At 35.4% G+C, this 16918-nt stretch overlaps 1 protein-coding gene across 3 annotated transcripts in view; it reads left to right on the top strand.

The window, feature by feature from the left end:
- The window catches only part of LOC145669504 (uncharacterized), a 95458-nt gene that overhangs the window by 40410 nt on the left and 38130 nt on the right, over positions 1–16918 (top strand). For all 3 annotated transcript variants that reach the window (XM_081737687.1, XM_081737685.1, XM_081737686.1), the window contains exons 2-3: positions 1948–4994; positions 13522–13650. In XM_081737687.1, the coding sequence (XP_081593813.1) occupies positions 1974–4994; positions 13522–13650 (3150 nt within the window). In that variant the 5' untranslated portion in view covers positions 1948–1973. The remainder of the gene's footprint in view (positions 1–1947; positions 4995–13521; positions 13651–16918) is intronic.

The following is a 16918-nucleotide window of genomic DNA, read 5'->3' as shown; positions in this document are numbered from 1 at the left end:
AGATTCCTTATCCTCCGTTAATCCTTTATTCAAACCGGAAGTAGTAGAAATAAACCAATTTTGGTTTCAGCATTGATCGTCATAGAATAAAAAGGAGAAATAAAGCATTTTCAGTTTCAGCTTTCGTCGTCATAGAATAAAAACAGTAGATAGTGAAGCATCCCAAGGATAGATTTCATCTCTAGTGTTGATTCTTCATCTTTCTAATACATATTAATGTTAAAATGGTCAAAAAAATGGCAATCTAAATTAATATAATGTAAAACTAGAATTGCTAGAAATATATTACTACTTGCGATTGCAATATTGATCTATAAGCGAAAGCAAGAAATGACTTTTCAACGTGGACTCAGCGTCCCAAAAATAAGCCATGCCTTGATCTAACCCTTATTCTTATTCAAACTCGATTTCAACACTGAACGCCATAGTGAAAAAACGGTAATTGTCAGCGTTTTTTAATTTTTTTTTCTTTAAGATTCAGTAAAGATCACTCTTTAACTAGCAGGCTTAATATTGGACTAAGGAAGACATAGATCAAGTGCTTTATATGGAGTATTGAAGTGAGTATACGGTTCAGAGACTTGGACATTACGGAAGTTAGAGAAGAAATATTTAGAGTTTCAAAATGTGGTGTTGGAGGAAGATGGAGAAGATAAAATGGACACACAGAAAAAAAATGAACTGAAATCTTTAAGTTTTACGTCCCACAGTTATGCGGTTAGACTAAAGGAGACGGTGATGATGAGAAATGAATGAAATGGTGGAAATTAAGAAGGTGGGAGGAAACGGGAGAACCCCCGAGAGAACCCACGCACACGGTGTTTGTTCACCACAAAGTTCACTTGGCGTGAGCTGGGATCGAACCAGGGATCCCGTGCACCAGAGGCTAATGCTGTACCACTGATCCCCGCCGCCCCCAATGGACATACAGAGTAACAAAGAAAGATGTTTTAAAACGAATAGGGGAGAAGAGGACGCTTCTAGCCAGCATTTTTCGTAGGAAGGACAATTGGATTGGACACGTCTTCCGAAGAAATTGTCTTCTTCATACCGCCATAGAAGGAAAGGTGGAAGGAAAGCGAGGAATAGGAAGAAGAACACAAGTGATCGACGAGTTGAAAAATATAAGAAAATATTGGGAGTTAAAAGAGGAAGGTGAATATTAAGAAACATTTCTAGAACCAAACTGAAAATTGAGAAGAAAAAATCCCGGGCTGTGCCAAAGGGCAAAATACTTTAATAGAGCAAAAATGTTAAAAGAGAACAAGTAATTGGTTTTTGATATGGATTCACCGTCCGAAGAACGGATTCTATTTTAGACTTATCCTTGTATTGCAAGCAAAACTTCCAGACTACTTCTCGTTTCAGTAACTGAATTCACATTGTTTGGAAGTCTACCGTACTTCCATAATGCGAAACGAAGAAAGCTTGTTTCTTTTAGCTTCTTCGTAGTACTACCCAGGGCCGTATTTAATACGGGCCAACATGTGCCATGCCCTGGGGCGGCAAACATTTTTGGTACAAGTTTTTTTTTTTAGCAGCAGTGTACGATGCGACGAACATGAATTGTGGGGATTCACAAGATTGCAATAAAAAAAATGGTAAAAATGTTACGGTATTTAAAAAAAATGCTTAAAAATGACGGTGCGTCGTATAGTCCGTAAAATACGGCATATTATTTTGGTTCTTTCCACTTCAAGTTAAATGTCGGTTATTCACTTGACGGGGTAATTTTTTTAGATATTGAGAAAGCAGCGTTTTCTAATGGTCCGGGACAGCAAAATTTTCAAGGGCCCTGGTTCTGCTACACTCTGCCTGATGATTCATTTTAGCGAAAACGTGTACATTTCCAGTTTTCATTATGTGTTTACTGCTTTCTAGTAAATAAATATATATATAATATCAGTAAATACATCACTAATATTGTGTTTATTATTTTTCTCTTAGTGTGAAACAATTTGGGTTTTATCAACATGAAAACAGATGGAGTTCTTCAATGGTTAGGTGAAGATAACGAAGACGACTTTGAGCAAAACACCCCTTGTTTTTCTTCTTTGTCCACGTATTACCAGGCCGAAAGATACCAGTCAGGCCACAAAACGTCAGAGCTATTTCCAGAAATAGTTTTCAAGAACAAAGAAAATAATTCAAGTAATTGCCATAGAGTGAGGTGTTTACCTGAGGCAAAGAAAAAAGTGGGTTCGGATTGTTCAGGGAACAAGGGTCAGTTTGTGAATAGACTCACGACACAAAAGGATAGGATTAATAACATAAATTGTGTATCAGGAGTCGTTGATTTAATAGACGATTTTCAGTTTTTGTCTTTTGAAACAGAAGAAGAAGTCATGTCATTTTGTGCCACGCTGCCCTCTGAATGTGAAGCAATGAAAGGTAAAAGTGCGAACAGAGTGGGTACAAATAACTCGCGAAAGCTTAAGGCAGTTGAGAAGGTAACACAGGTCAAGCAAAATAGCAAGAAGTTGACCACAAACGATGTAAGTGCAGTGTCGAGGGATGAAATTAATTGTTCAAATTTTGCAGGAGCTCGGAAGAAACCCAACAATGTTCATCCAGTTTCATTGGAAAAAGTACCTAAAAATGGTTCTCCACAAAGAACATATAATAATCAGGATCAATTTAATAAACTATTACCTTCTCAGGTGACTTCTAGTGAGAACACAGGAAGTAGGGATAAACAAGTCGGAAAAGTGATCTACAGATATGAAAAGTGCGAAGGAAATCGAAAATCAAAGGCATTGCCTATTGGTTTTAAGGTTCCGATGAAAAGTAATACCGTTTCGAATGTAACGAAGTTAAATGAAGCAACAGCTAAAGCAAAGAACCCAGATGATAAACCGTGTTCTAGCAACAAAACCGAATTTCGAGTATACGAAAACAAAAAACTAAGAAGAACTAAGAATACAGAAAGACAAAAAACTGAAAGTGTACGAGAGTCCCTTCAAAAGCTGATAGCATGTGCCAAAACAAATATTGATGCTCACTTTATACCATCAAATGCAACTAACATGGAGATATTTCTGACTAACTCACGTGTTCTGAATCAGTGTGATAACAACAGTGAAACTGCTTCTGTTATATCAAACTTGCGCAGTGATGATGATGATACCGGTAGTAGTGTCGTGAACTTTGAAGATACTGATTCAATCAATGGACAGAAAGTTATTGTGGTTTATCCTAAAAAAAGAAGTAACATTGAAGCGTCGAAAACGGTAGTGAACAATGCACCAAGTGATAAGATTAATGATGACCTCTCTAGTAAGAGAAGTGATACAGCTTTTTCTAAAGAGTATTTGTGCGACAATAGTAATGTAAGCGATTCACCCAATTTACAGGCTTCTAATAGTATAAACAGTTCAGCATTATGCAGCAATGGTGAAAACTGCTCGAACTCAGAAAAAGTCAATAGTGTAGAGGATGAAACAATTACTTCTGAAAAAGTTTGTGATGGTTCCGAGAGAAAATCTCAAGGTAATAATGTAAATAAGTCGAATACTGCAAATAGCGGGACAAATAATAGAAACGGACTGATGGTATCAATTGATAAGCCACAGAATTCTTTTGAAGTTGTAGACAGTAACAATAAAAGTCATACAGCGCACGAACAGACGCGTGATAAAACAGATACAGAAAAAGTTTCAAAAACTGTCGAAAGATCACCATGTAATGAGTTTTCAGACAGTATAAATGGTGCGACCAAGAATATTCACTCTAGTAATACACATCAGAAGGAAACAATTGATAACGCAAACAGTTACATTAGTGTGGCGGCTGAACTCTCTAGTAATGGTAATAAATCTATTCCTGAATATACTTTAACAAAATATTCGTTACGTCCTCGACATACCTCATGTGAAAGAGCAGATGACGTAGATTATTTTCTAAATGCAATAGATGTGTATACGAAGAACAGTAACAGAAGTCAATCGTACAGTAAGAAAAATCAAATAATCAAGAAACCTGGTAGGTCCAAAATGAGGAAACAAAGTAGACCCTCCAGAAAAGCCCTTAAGGAAAAAACGCCTGGCAAGATCCCAACAAATCAAGATTGTGGACGTGTAACACGTAATAAGAAGCCAGCACAAGGCGAGAATTCATTGTGTTCGATTAATGAAGTGAATCCGCAAAGTAAGAATGCTAAAGATGTGCAGCAATCAACAATTTATGAGCCATCTGAACCAGAAAATCAATTGTTGCAACAAAGTGAAAGCCCGTTGTGTCAGATTAGTGAAACAAACACCCAAAGCAACAATGCTGAGGATACTCAGCAAGGTAACAAAACAGATAAAGTTACAATAAATGAGTCCACAGACTGTGGGTCATCTAAATCAGAAACTCAGCTGTTACAACAAAGAGAAAGTTCGTTGTGTCAAGTTAATGCATCAGGCGATAAAAGTAACAACACTGAAAATCCTCAGGAAGATAGCAAAACAGATGAAGGTACAACAAATGAATCAGCAGTTTGTGATTCGTTTAAATCCGAAAATGAGATATTGCAGCAAAGATCTCAGGTGAACATAACAGATACCCCAAGTGATAACACCACAAATTCTCAGCAAGATACTAAACCTGATAATTCCGAGGCTGATAAATCAATCATTTGTGAAACGTCTACATCAGATGGCCAACAATTAAAGCAAAACGAGCTGATTGAAGAAACAAAACCCGAAAACAATGGTTCCTCAATGTCTGAGCCAGATACAACAGTTGACAATACGAAAGAAGCGGGTGCACCATATTTTAGTACTCTTCAGTTTCCTCTTAAAAATAGCAAGAATGCAGCAGTACAGACCGAATCACCAACAAAACATCAACAATCAATGTCCCCATCGCCAAGTGGTAGCCACCACTTCAGTGACGTTTTTTCAAATTTAGGTGGAATTGATTCTGCACAAAGCAGCCCAACGTTAAGTGCATTTTTGAGACAAGCTAGTCATACAAAAGAAGATGAGCACAGGAATCAAGAACCAAGACATGTAAGTATTTTTAAGTTATTCATATGTGTGTTCGCAAAGCTGTTGTAGTCAGTAAGGTAACTTTCGCCCTATCCTTGTTCTAATGCAGCTTTGCCAAATGTGTGTCGGGGGGGGGGGGGAAAGGGGGAGTAGTTGGAGCACGTTTAATTGCCAAGGATATGCATTTTTATGCACCCTCATCTGCTTCATCTCTATACGAAGGCCGCACAGTGGGGCGAACACGCAAAAAGCTGGCCAAAAGTAAAAAAACGAAAGTTAGTAATATATGAATTTTTTTATGTAGTTGGCTAGAGTGATGTTAGAAGGGCCCAAATCCATAAATAGAATAGGGTTTTTACTTTATTCCGACTACCTGAGCCACTCTTAAGTAGACCCTTCAGCAGGCCAAATGCGTAGAGAACAATAGAAGAATTGTGACGAGTCCGTTGAAACGGTTGTAACTTTCGAACGCGTTCATAGTTTTTAAATCTGTAAAGTTTTCCTATATCGTACTGGTAAGTAGAATAAGTGTATGAAGTGAAAAATTAATAATAATGATGTAATAATTTATAATTTGAATCGTAAGTCAGGCAAAATTTTCACATTGTTTATATATTTTATTAACTTAAAGCGTCAAAAACATTATGTGCACCCTCGTGCACCACGTTCATATTTTGTAGAATGGTAGTCTGAATATTAATTAATGCTATCGACAAAAAAGTAGCTGCCAAAATGTGCCAATTACGAAGCGGGTTGATGTTAATTATTGTTCATTTAATGTTACAGTGACAAGCCGTTGCAGTTATCATAACCGAATCAAATACCAATAATTTGTGTCATTTAAGTAATAATACATTTCTAATAAATAAGAACGTAGGTAACAAGTAATTGTTCATCAAAATATGTAAAAAAAGTGAATGTTGTTAAAGATACATTGTGAAAATTACGAAGTATGTTGACATTCTTTTTATTCCGCCATTTTGGATCCGCCATTTTGTTTTTTTCAACTTTAGTTGCAGAATCGTAATCAGCAACCTCAATAACCCCTTAATACTAAATTTCATTCAATTTGAATATAGTTATCATATTTTGGCCAGGTTTTTGCGTTTTCGCCCCACTGTGGGCCGTTCGGAAAATAACCTCCGATTGGTTAAAAAAGAAACACCAAAGTAAATAAGAATTTATTATATACGTCTGAAAACTACTTCTTTGCTTTATTTTTCAACATAGTTTCCATAAACATTCAAGAACTTATCATGTCTCTGCACTAGCTTAGAAATTCCATCAGTATAAAGATCTCCCGCCTGTGTCTTGAACCAGCCTGTGATTGCATCTTTCAATCTCTCATCATCACCAAAGCGCTAAGATCCAAGCCACTTCTTCCGAGATTGGGAAACGTCGATTTTCACTAACTTTTCCATCAATTTTCTCAACGAGTTCATCAGTGATCACTGATGGCCTGCCACTCCTCTTTTCGTCATGAATGTATGTTCATTCACTTTTAAATAAACGAACTCATTCACGAACAACTCTTTCGTTCATCACGCTTGGCCCATACAGAGCACAAAGTTCCCGATGAATAACTGCTACCGAATATAGTTCAGTGTTGAATTCAGACATTTTCACCCGGGGGGAATGTAAAATCCTCGGGGGGAGGGAAGTTTGGGTGAAGTAATTTCTACATTTTGTGATTGAAATTTTGAGTTTCCCCGGGGGAAATGAATTTTTCCGGCGGGGGATTCCCCCCGGCCTATTCCTGAATTCATCCCTGATATTGTTTTGCCATAAGAAAACGTATAACAGCTCGCACCTCTCACTTTGCGTGGTGTTCTATTGCAGCACACATTTTGACACGCTACAAAATTGGAACGAGTGGTCAGACAACCTTCACTGTACTACGGCTAGATACAGACTGATTTACCGCACATGTCGGTCCAAAGGTGGTAGCGCTGCCCCCACTATTTCACGCACAGTGACCAAGGGCGCCCATGTTGTGGTTTCCAAGACGGGGGGGGGGGGGGCAAGTATAAGCGACATTTCAAATGTAGCCTCAAATTTTGCGGTAACTATTCTAAAATATCTATTGGGTTTTCGATCTTTCGAAGCACAATTTCCCCTAATGGGGAGGTCAAGCGCTCCACCTTGCACCCCCTAATGGGCGCCCTTGACAGTGTCCAATCGGAGGTTATTTTCTGAACGTGCCTCATATATGTGAGAGAAATAGAATAATGCTACACAGTGCGAAACTTCACAAAAGGTAAATTTAAAATAATAATAATAATAATGATCTCACACACTTTGAAAATCCTTGCTTTCTTATCAAAAGATGAAATTAAAGAAATATGAATCTTCGAGGAAAAGGATCTACCCCCAAAAGCACTCGGAATTATAAAGTTGTGAACCTTCCTCAGCGTTCAAAAGTTAGCAATTCAAAAGAAACGGCCGAAACTGGTCAACAGAAAGGATGTGAACCACGCCGACAACGCCAAATCGCACATCTTTAACAACTCGTCAGAAATCAAGAGAATTTGGCAGGAAGGTTTCAGTGAATCCACCATATACTCGGACCTGGCACCGTCCGACTGTAATTTGATTCAGTCTCTGCAGGGCTCCCTAAATGGTGTTAAGTTAGTTTCAAAAGAAGCCTGCAAAAACCACGTAGCCCTTTTTATATATATATATATATATATATATATATATATATATATATATATATATATATATATATATATATATATAAACTACAGAAGTTTCATAGCGACGTGATTATGGTTTTCCCGGGAAAAATGGCAGAAGTTCATGAAACAAAATGGCGCATATGTAGTTTTATAATGCTATTTTCAAAATCACAATAAATGTACTCTCCATTTTGACCGAAGTATCAGTACTTTTTAGACTACCTAATATTTAGTGGAACAGTTTCTATTGTTGATATATTCCTCATTGTGAAATCAATTACGACGATATAGGCTGAAGAATGAAACCCATCTCAAAGTTAGTAGTTGGTGTATTAAGTAGCATTTCGTATTTAAATAATAATAATAATAATAATAATAATAATAATAATAATAATAATAATATAATCGTTTCTGCACTATTTTGAAGGGAATATAACTGATGAGGAACGTTAGCTTTTTAAAAAATAATAAATAAACCGTCTTAATAGAACACAATATTTTTATTGTCGTTAAGGTACAGGCAAGAGACAACGTCAATGGATAATACATGGTTTATGAATCATTGCCAACAATAAAATTTACGTTATGGTATTGTCAATGAACATGTGAATGTTGGGATTCAGCAGATTCATTAATGTTCTAAAAATGCATTGACTCTAGACCCTTATATAAATTAGTTTTAAATTTATCTATAGACAAATAGAACATGAAAGTATGGAAAACGTTCGTCAATGTTATGCCTGCAGTAATAAAGCTGTCCTTAACTTCATCTAATCTACTATAGGGTTTATTAATTTGCTTAAACGATCTAGTGTTATATGCATGTATATTTTGTCTGTCTAATATAGTGGGAAAATTCTGTTTCGTGTTGAACAGTACTGTACCATATAAATGTACAAATTAATCATAGTCATAATTTTTAACGTGGCAAACAGTGGTTTACAATGCTATTCTGAACACAAAACTATTCTAACAGTTTTATTTATTTGTTTATTTATTTATTTATAGTAGCACATCATTTATATGATTACCACAATCTCAAAATGTGAAACTGTTCGCTGTTGTGCTTTGAAAATATGCAAAATAAGTAATTCGTAAATAATTCTTTTGCTGTAACTTTTAAACATCGCAATAAACACATTGTCCTTTATAATTTACGACATACATATTTTATATGAGGCTTCCAAAAACAGTTTACTATCCAATATAGTACCAAGAAATTTTAATAACAATGAACAACATGGCAAAAGATATTTTCAAGAACTTAAGTCAAGTTGAACTGTACGTTTGTTAAGTTGATCACGACGCCATATGCTTTGATGCGTAGTGTTCAACACTAAGCATCGTGAGATGATATCATTTTGTAAGCAAAGTTAACGTTCATTTTGTAATCATTCGTAAGTTTAGTCCCTCATGTGGTTAAAAAGTGAATTTTGCTTTACACTACTAATTATCCAACTCATAGAAACAAAAATGATCTATTTACTAGTAATGATAAACTTTGTACGTAATTGCACTTAATAAAGTGGAATCTGTACAACTTCAGTAGTTCTTGCTACATTAATGTGCAAAACTTACAATTGGTTTAAGACCCGCAAAAAGGATTGTAAACTTGTCCCGTTAATCGGTAACAGAGTGAACTTAATATTGTATTTATTAAAGAATTCACAAGGTGTGAGAATTACACTTTAGGGTGAGTCGAAATAGTAAATTTTCGAGTTGATTTTGAGTTTAACGTCCCTTTCAGCAGCAAGGCTATATGAGACGTGGAACTACTGATTAGCGTGGAATCTGAGCCATATGAGCTTCAGCCGTGAATCGAATTCGGGTCTCCTACGCCAAAGGCGAGCACGCTAACAGTTTAACCAAGTGAATTTTTGAATATCGAATTCTAATAGTGCGAAAAGTTGCATATTCGTATGCTAATAAAGGGGAAAATAATGCAACTCATATATTTAATCAATAGTTTGCGCAAAGAATCTAATGGTTAAAGAAAAATGACCTAGAAAATTTAATTATTGCTTTAATGCTCAAATTTTAAACATTAAGTTTTTCGATTTTAATAGAATGAAGTTGTTTTGTTTTAGCTCTTCATAATGGTAAAGATATTTTTAAAATTATAGCTATGTATTTAGAGTTTGCGCGCATATGGCCTAAAGTTAGTGAATTTCGGTGAAAATTTGATATTTTTTATAGTATTACAAAAGTATGTATAATATACTCATTTGTTCTTGATAGTGATTTTAAATATTGAAATTTGAGATAAAAGCATTAGCTTGCAGATTTTCGCCCGTGTCGCAAAATTATTTTTGCTAAAATGACCCAGATCTCACCACGTGAAGGTGGCTGCAAGTCGAACTCCACCAAAGTTCTACCGTACCATTCAAGACATGTTAAAGATGTTATTTCACCATGTTCAGTAAAGGGCGTTATCTTGGAGTCGGATTTCCGAACTTACCTCAAGTACTACTCGGACCTAGGATCGAGAGTGATAAACTAATTTTGCATAGAATTTTATAGCAATAAAAATAGAATGGGAAAACAAATTTAAACCTATTTTTAAAATTTTTTTGAAGGTAAGTTGGATAAGACAGACATTCTTCTTTTTAACAGAACATTGAGAAAAGAGTAATAATGTAAACTATTTAAGTGCCAAACTTCAGGTTGGTATCTTTGCATCGATAACAAATGACAATTAGAATATACAATGGATTATGAAATTAAATTAAATTAGTAAAAAGTAAAATTACAAAAGGAATCAAAGAATTTGTGCGTTATAATTACTTTTATTTTGTAAGTGAATACCTAAATTAGAGAATGTGTATGTATAGAGAAAGGTCTTACTTAGATATATACATGCGGTAATTTGTAATACAGTGGATTCTTTTTAATTCGAAGTCCAAGGGGACACGAAAAAACTTCGAATTTTTCAACAACATTCATTTTCACATATATAACAACAAACAAACCAAAGTACTGTGCATCAAAAACATATTCGTATGATGTAGACTATATCTTATTATTTGCGTGATCGAATACCACAAACTAACAAACGACATTAACTCCACATAATTCAAACTACGTGTACAATGGAAAATATATTTACGTGTAACACTACAACATACATTGAATAGCCCAAACAATTAAACACTAGTAACAATTTGAATATTCTGTTCTCACTTTTAAGAAGTCGTAAACCTCATTTGCTTAAATTTAATTGTTTTTGTACGCTCAATAAATCTTGAATTTCATGTATTGTGCGGAATACGATATTAATAACATTTGGTTGACTTTATCAATAATTCATCTTAAATTTTCAACCAATTCTGAAACAAGATGAGATTGGCACACGTTCCCTATGTTTACTTCTTCCCCAAGATTTCCTATTTATCTTTTGTATTACTCTTCCCTATGGCTGCATCTGGATAACTGAAAACAAGTTAAAACTGTATTTCTCTGTTTACATCTGTCCATCATTAAAAATTTTCAACTGTATTTACTTCGAATTATCCAAAACATAGGTTCAAAAGTTCGATTTATCCACGATTTTTTACTATTATTTTCAATACAGTTTTCAAGAGGAATGGACTTGTGTTCGAATTATCCAATATTTCAAATTATCCAAGTTCGAATTAACGAGACTCCACTGTATACTGTTTTAATCATTATGTACTTGTACGAATACGAGAAGAAGTGAAACAGTTCCTGGAATTTGGGTTCTAACTATTTATTACCACAATATGCGTTCACATTCACTTAATCACTTCAAAATTAGCTCCTTGAGAACACACGTTTTTCATTGCTTCTGCAATTGCTGGAAACAACGCTGAAAGTCCTGTTTTGGTACGTTCCGAAGTTCAGCCGTCGCGCTGGTTTGGATGTCTTCTACGATGACAAAACAGTTACCTTTGAGGCACTTTTTGATCTTGAAGAAGAGCCAGAAATCCGCTGGCGCTAAATCCGGTTAGTAGGAAGGCTGGTATAGAAGAGGATTTTCGTTTCTACAAGCCATTTTGCCAGCGTAGAAGACATCCAAACCAACGCGACGACTGAACTTCGGAACACACCAGAACAGGACTTTCAGTGTTGTTTCCAGCAATGGCAGAAGCAGTGGAACAAGTGTGTTGTGTTCTAAAGGAGCTAATTTTGAAGGCGATTAGGTGAATGTGGACCTATATTGTGGTAAGACTATTTTCAAGGCGATTAAGTGAATGTGGACCTATATTGTGGTAAGACTATTTTCAAGGCGATTAAGTGAATGTGGACCTATATTGTGGTAAGACTATTTTCAAGGCGATTAAGTGAATGTGTATCTATATTGTGGTAAGACTATTTTGAAGGCGATTAAGTGAATGTGTACCTATATTGTGGTAAGACTATTTTCAAGGCGATTAAGTGAATGTGGACCTATATTGTGGTAAGACTATTTTAAAGGCGATTAAGTGAATGTGTATCTATATTGTGGTAAGATTATTTTAAAGGCGATTAAGTGAATGTGTACCTATATTGTGGTAAGACTATTTTAAAGGCGATTAAGTGAATGTGTACCTATATTGTGGTAAGACTATTTTGAAGGCGATTAAGTGAATGTGGACCTATATTGTGGTAAGACTATTTTGAAGGCGATTAAGTGAATGTGGACCTATATTGTGGTAAGACTATTTTAAAGGCGATTAAGTGAATGTGGACCTATATTGTGGTAAGACTATTTTAAAGGCGATTAAGTGAATGTGTATCTATATTGTGGTAAGACTATTTTCAAGGCGATTAAGTGAATGTGTATCTATATTGTGGTAAGACTATTTTCAAGGCGATTAAGTGAATGTGGACCTATATTGTGGTAAGACTATTTTAAAGGCGATTAAGTGAATGTGTACCTATATTGTGGTAAGACTATTTTGAAGGCGATTAAGTGAATGTGGACCTATATTGTGGTAAGACTATTTTGAAGGCGATTAAGTGAATGTGTATCTATATTGTGGTAAGACTATTTTGAAGGCGATTAAGTGAATGTGGACCTATATTGTGGTAAGACTATTTTAAAGGCGATTAAGTGAATGTGTATCTATATTGTGGTAAGATTATTTTAAAGGCGATTAAGTGAATGTGTACCTATATTGTGGTAAGATTATTTTAAAGGCGATTAAGTGAATGTGTACCTATATTGTGGTAAGACTATTTTGAAGGCGATTAAGTGAATGTGGACCTATATTGTGGTAAGACTATTTTGAAGGCGATTAAGTGAATGTGTACCTATATTGTGGTAAGACTATTTTAAAGGCGATTAAGTGAATGTGTACCTATATTGTGGTAAGACTATTTTGAAGGCGATTAAGTGAATGTGGACCTATATTGTGGTAAGACTATTTTAAAGGCGATTAAGTGAATGTGTACCTATATTGTGGTAAGACTATTTTGAAGGCGATTAAGTGAATGTGGACCTATATTGTGGTAAGACTATTTTGAAGGCGATTAAGTGAATGTGGACCTATATTGTGGTAAGACTATTATGTAGGCGATTAAGTGAATGTGGACCTATATTGTGGTAAGACTATTTTGAAGGCAATTAAATGAATGTGTACCTATATTGTGGTAAGACTATTTTGAAGGCAATTAAGTGAATGTGTACCTATATTGTGGTAATAAATAGTTACAATGAAATTCCGGGAACTTTCTGACTACTTGTCGTATTACATATTTATAGTAAGTAGTGAAACTAGTGATTATGTTGTTAGATTGTGACTTTGTAACGTTTCGAACCATACGTGTATTAACATATTACCGTACTTAATGTATGAAGAATAAAATAGGAATACAAGTACAAATTTTCATGTACATAATTTTATTATTTATTTTGATTGTTATTTTAGGAAGGCGATGAGCCCGTGTCTGAGTCCGAAGAAGAGTTAGACTTGGATGAGGTCTCGGATTATTCGGAGATAATGAAGGCCATTGGTTTCCGCAGAAATAAAATTGCTCAAGAGTTCGTTTCTAAAGAGGTACGCCAGTTTTTATAAACTGTTCTTTACCTTAGTATATTGATGAACGTATATAAAAGTGATACAGTAAATTTGCTCCGAAAGACCACCCCACATCTTGACCGGGTTTTAATTGCAAAGAAATTTGTTTTTATAAGAGTAATCTATTAGGATCCTCTTTGTGCCGTCCATGTCTCCTCCCAACGAGCGACCACCAATTTTTGTAAGAAACTACCCTCGGTAAGACGACCACTTTACCACATATCTATATGAGGATAGTAAAATACAGGGTGATTCAAAGAAACGGAAAATTTTGAAACTTGTATTGGCAACAGTGGGAGTTTTGTAACACTGAAGCACGTACGCCAGCCTGTTAACGACACCCTGCCATTTAGTTATCATGAATGCTTGGAGTGGTGCCCAACGTGCTTTCGCGATCAAAGCGTTTTACAAGAAGAATGACAGTGTGGAGGGGCACGTAGAGAATTCCGCCATTTTAATTTAGGACGCCACGGGCACAAGACAATTCTGTGGAGCTACATCAGCGTCCATTGCACAGCAACAAAGCAGGCTGTCTATCGGTCTCAAATGTCACGAAGAAGTGACGAAATCAGAAAACGGTCATGAAAGTCACGAAAAAGTCACGAAATTTAGGTTTTGGGTCACGATTTTTTTTTTTTTTTTTTTTTTTTTTTTTAACTGTGCAAATGTAAGTACACATTGGAAAAATTTTGTTCTATAAAACATCAAAATTCACGGTCGGCTTTAGATGCTTCCAAATCGCAAGTAAAATACGTTTGTATCGCATGGATGAAAATTCGGCCTAATTTTCACCCAAATTCGCTCTTAAAAATGTTAGGAAATTTTATGATTTGGTAAAGAAAAGGTTACGAAAAAGTCACGAAATTTCATTGTGGAATTTTAGTAGACACCTTGCAAAGTTACTGTGTGATGTGCTTTGTTATCATACGGTGTGATGGACCCTTATTGTTTTGAGGACGAGAATGGCCATGCGATTACAGTCACATCGAATCGTTACGTCGCCATACATGAAAGTTCTTTTGTGCAACAACTACAGATATTTCCACACATTATTGACACAGCCTGGTTTCAACAAGATGGATCAACGTCCCACAGCACGAATATCAATGGCTGCTGTATGCTAATTATTTGGGGAACGTGTAATTTCGAAAAATAGTGACATTCAATGGCCTCCCAGATCCCCTGATTTGTAAACTTGTGATTTATTTTTGTGTATCCTAAAATGGCATTATTTTTACTATTAAATGAGATTTAAAAAAATATTTTAAAAATTTGTTTTCATGAAATTATTTAATTTTCAAAATTCCCGTTTTCTTAAATCACCCTGTATATATATATATATCCTGAACGTCTAAAGTGCTTTGACATCTCGCCTTACACAAATTTGTGACTATGACTTAAGGAAGTACAAGTTGCATGGGAATCTGTGATAAAGTTGTTATTTCGACTAGAGGAGTAAGGAGCAAGTCAATATAGTTAAGGCTCAGTGGAATATTATCTCTGAAGAGATTCGAATTCTCAATTTATCGGTTTCTTGTCTAATATGTCAAGCTAAGGACCACAATGTGTATCAGTGACAATGTAGATCATTTTTTTTTCTTTGGGTCAGTCGCCCTTGGAACCTATTTACCAGAAGTTTTATCTCCAGAGGTGAGATAGAGAGAAGAGGGAAGTAAAGGGCATTAATGTTTGAATATGATTTCGGATATGTGGCCACCGCGGCTGGCGCGTACATGGTATAATCTGGAGGTCCAGTTTTCACGTGCTCTGCTCAGTAAATCAAGCTGTATTTCGGCAATAACGCGTCGAATATTGGCTTACAAGTGCTCAATTGTTTCTGCTTTCTCGAGTAGACATGCGACTTTACCAGGGTTCGTACTGATCAGGGAAATTCAATGGAATTTTATAAAATATATTTTTTCTAACATTAATTGTACAGCAATTTCAGCTTAGCCAACCATTATAATACCTATTTGGTTTTTATTACTACTTTTTTTATTGTTGTACGTATGAGCAATTGATTACTATTTACCTATAAAATAAATGTTCTCATATATAAATATTCACCGTTATTTATTCCTTATTTATGTCAACGTCATGCGACACCTGTTACGAAGTCAATGGTCAGGGAAATAGATTTCTCCAGATCACTAGGAACCCTGCTTTACATATCCCCAGGGAAAATAATCTAATAGCGTCAAATCGCACGAATGAGGTGGCCAGTTAACAGGTCCATTTCGTGATTTTTTTTTTTTTTTTCAGTAAACTAATTGTGGCGCGCGCTGTGTGGCATGTGGTGCCATCCTGATGAAACCACATATCTGCAACATTAATGTCTTGCAATTAAAGCACGAAAAAGTTAGTAATCATGTCTCTGTACCGTTCACTGTTGACTGTAACGTTCTGACCAGCTTCATTTTTGAAAACATATGGACCAATGATTCCACCGGCCCATAGAACGCATCAAGCGGTGACGACGTCTTCCGGGATGCGTATTATCGTTTAGAGGAAACGTATTGCAAAAACGATTCATACTTTTTTGAATTAATCGCTCTGATGGACGATTATGAGCACCGTAAAATGCACGTAATGCCAGATGAGTTTGTCGAATTGAACTATTGTTTTCAAAATAAAGTTGCCCATTTTGCAAATGTTGCTCTGGTATTAGACTAGTTATGATGAATTGCCAAACCAAAGTAACATCAAAACAGTGCAGAACTGTAATATCAGCTGTCACAGAAAACTGTTTCGAGTTTAAGATTCTGCTTTTTTTTTTTAATTTTTTAATTATTTTTTTTATAACGATGTAACATTTTTAAGGTCTATTATATTCACTAAACAACTATTGAAATTAAAATATTCGATTTGAAGACAGGTAAGAGAGAGATAGGTCTAACAATCTAAATTTGTAGAAACGGAAGTTCTAGAGAGTCGCAAATATTATGAAAATGGCCAATATAATGTAATTTCTCTTTCTTTGTTATCTTTACTATACTTTGTTATCTCTTTCTTTGTTATCCTAAGTCTCCACCCAAGATTATAAGATAAAGGAAACATACAACGATCTCCCTTGAAGATTTAAACCAGAAAAAGAAATGGTGTTTCCCGACTCGAATTTGAACCCACGATCTTTTGACTATGAAACCAATACTACCACTGAGCTAAATACAACTTCTTTGTGATAATTCAACCACAATGAGTAGCAAATAACCTCCCGCGGTTGTGGTAAAAATGTTCAACGATATCT

This window comes from Thermobia domestica, chromosome 14, assembly GCF_964235325.1.
Source record: "Thermobia domestica chromosome 14, izTheDome1.hap1.1, whole genome shotgun sequence".
NCBI lineage: Eukaryota > Metazoa > Arthropoda > Insecta > Zygentoma > Lepismatidae > Thermobia > Thermobia domestica.
The sequence above is the reverse complement of the archived record's forward strand: the minus strand, read 5'-3'. Positions and strand labels throughout refer to the sequence as shown.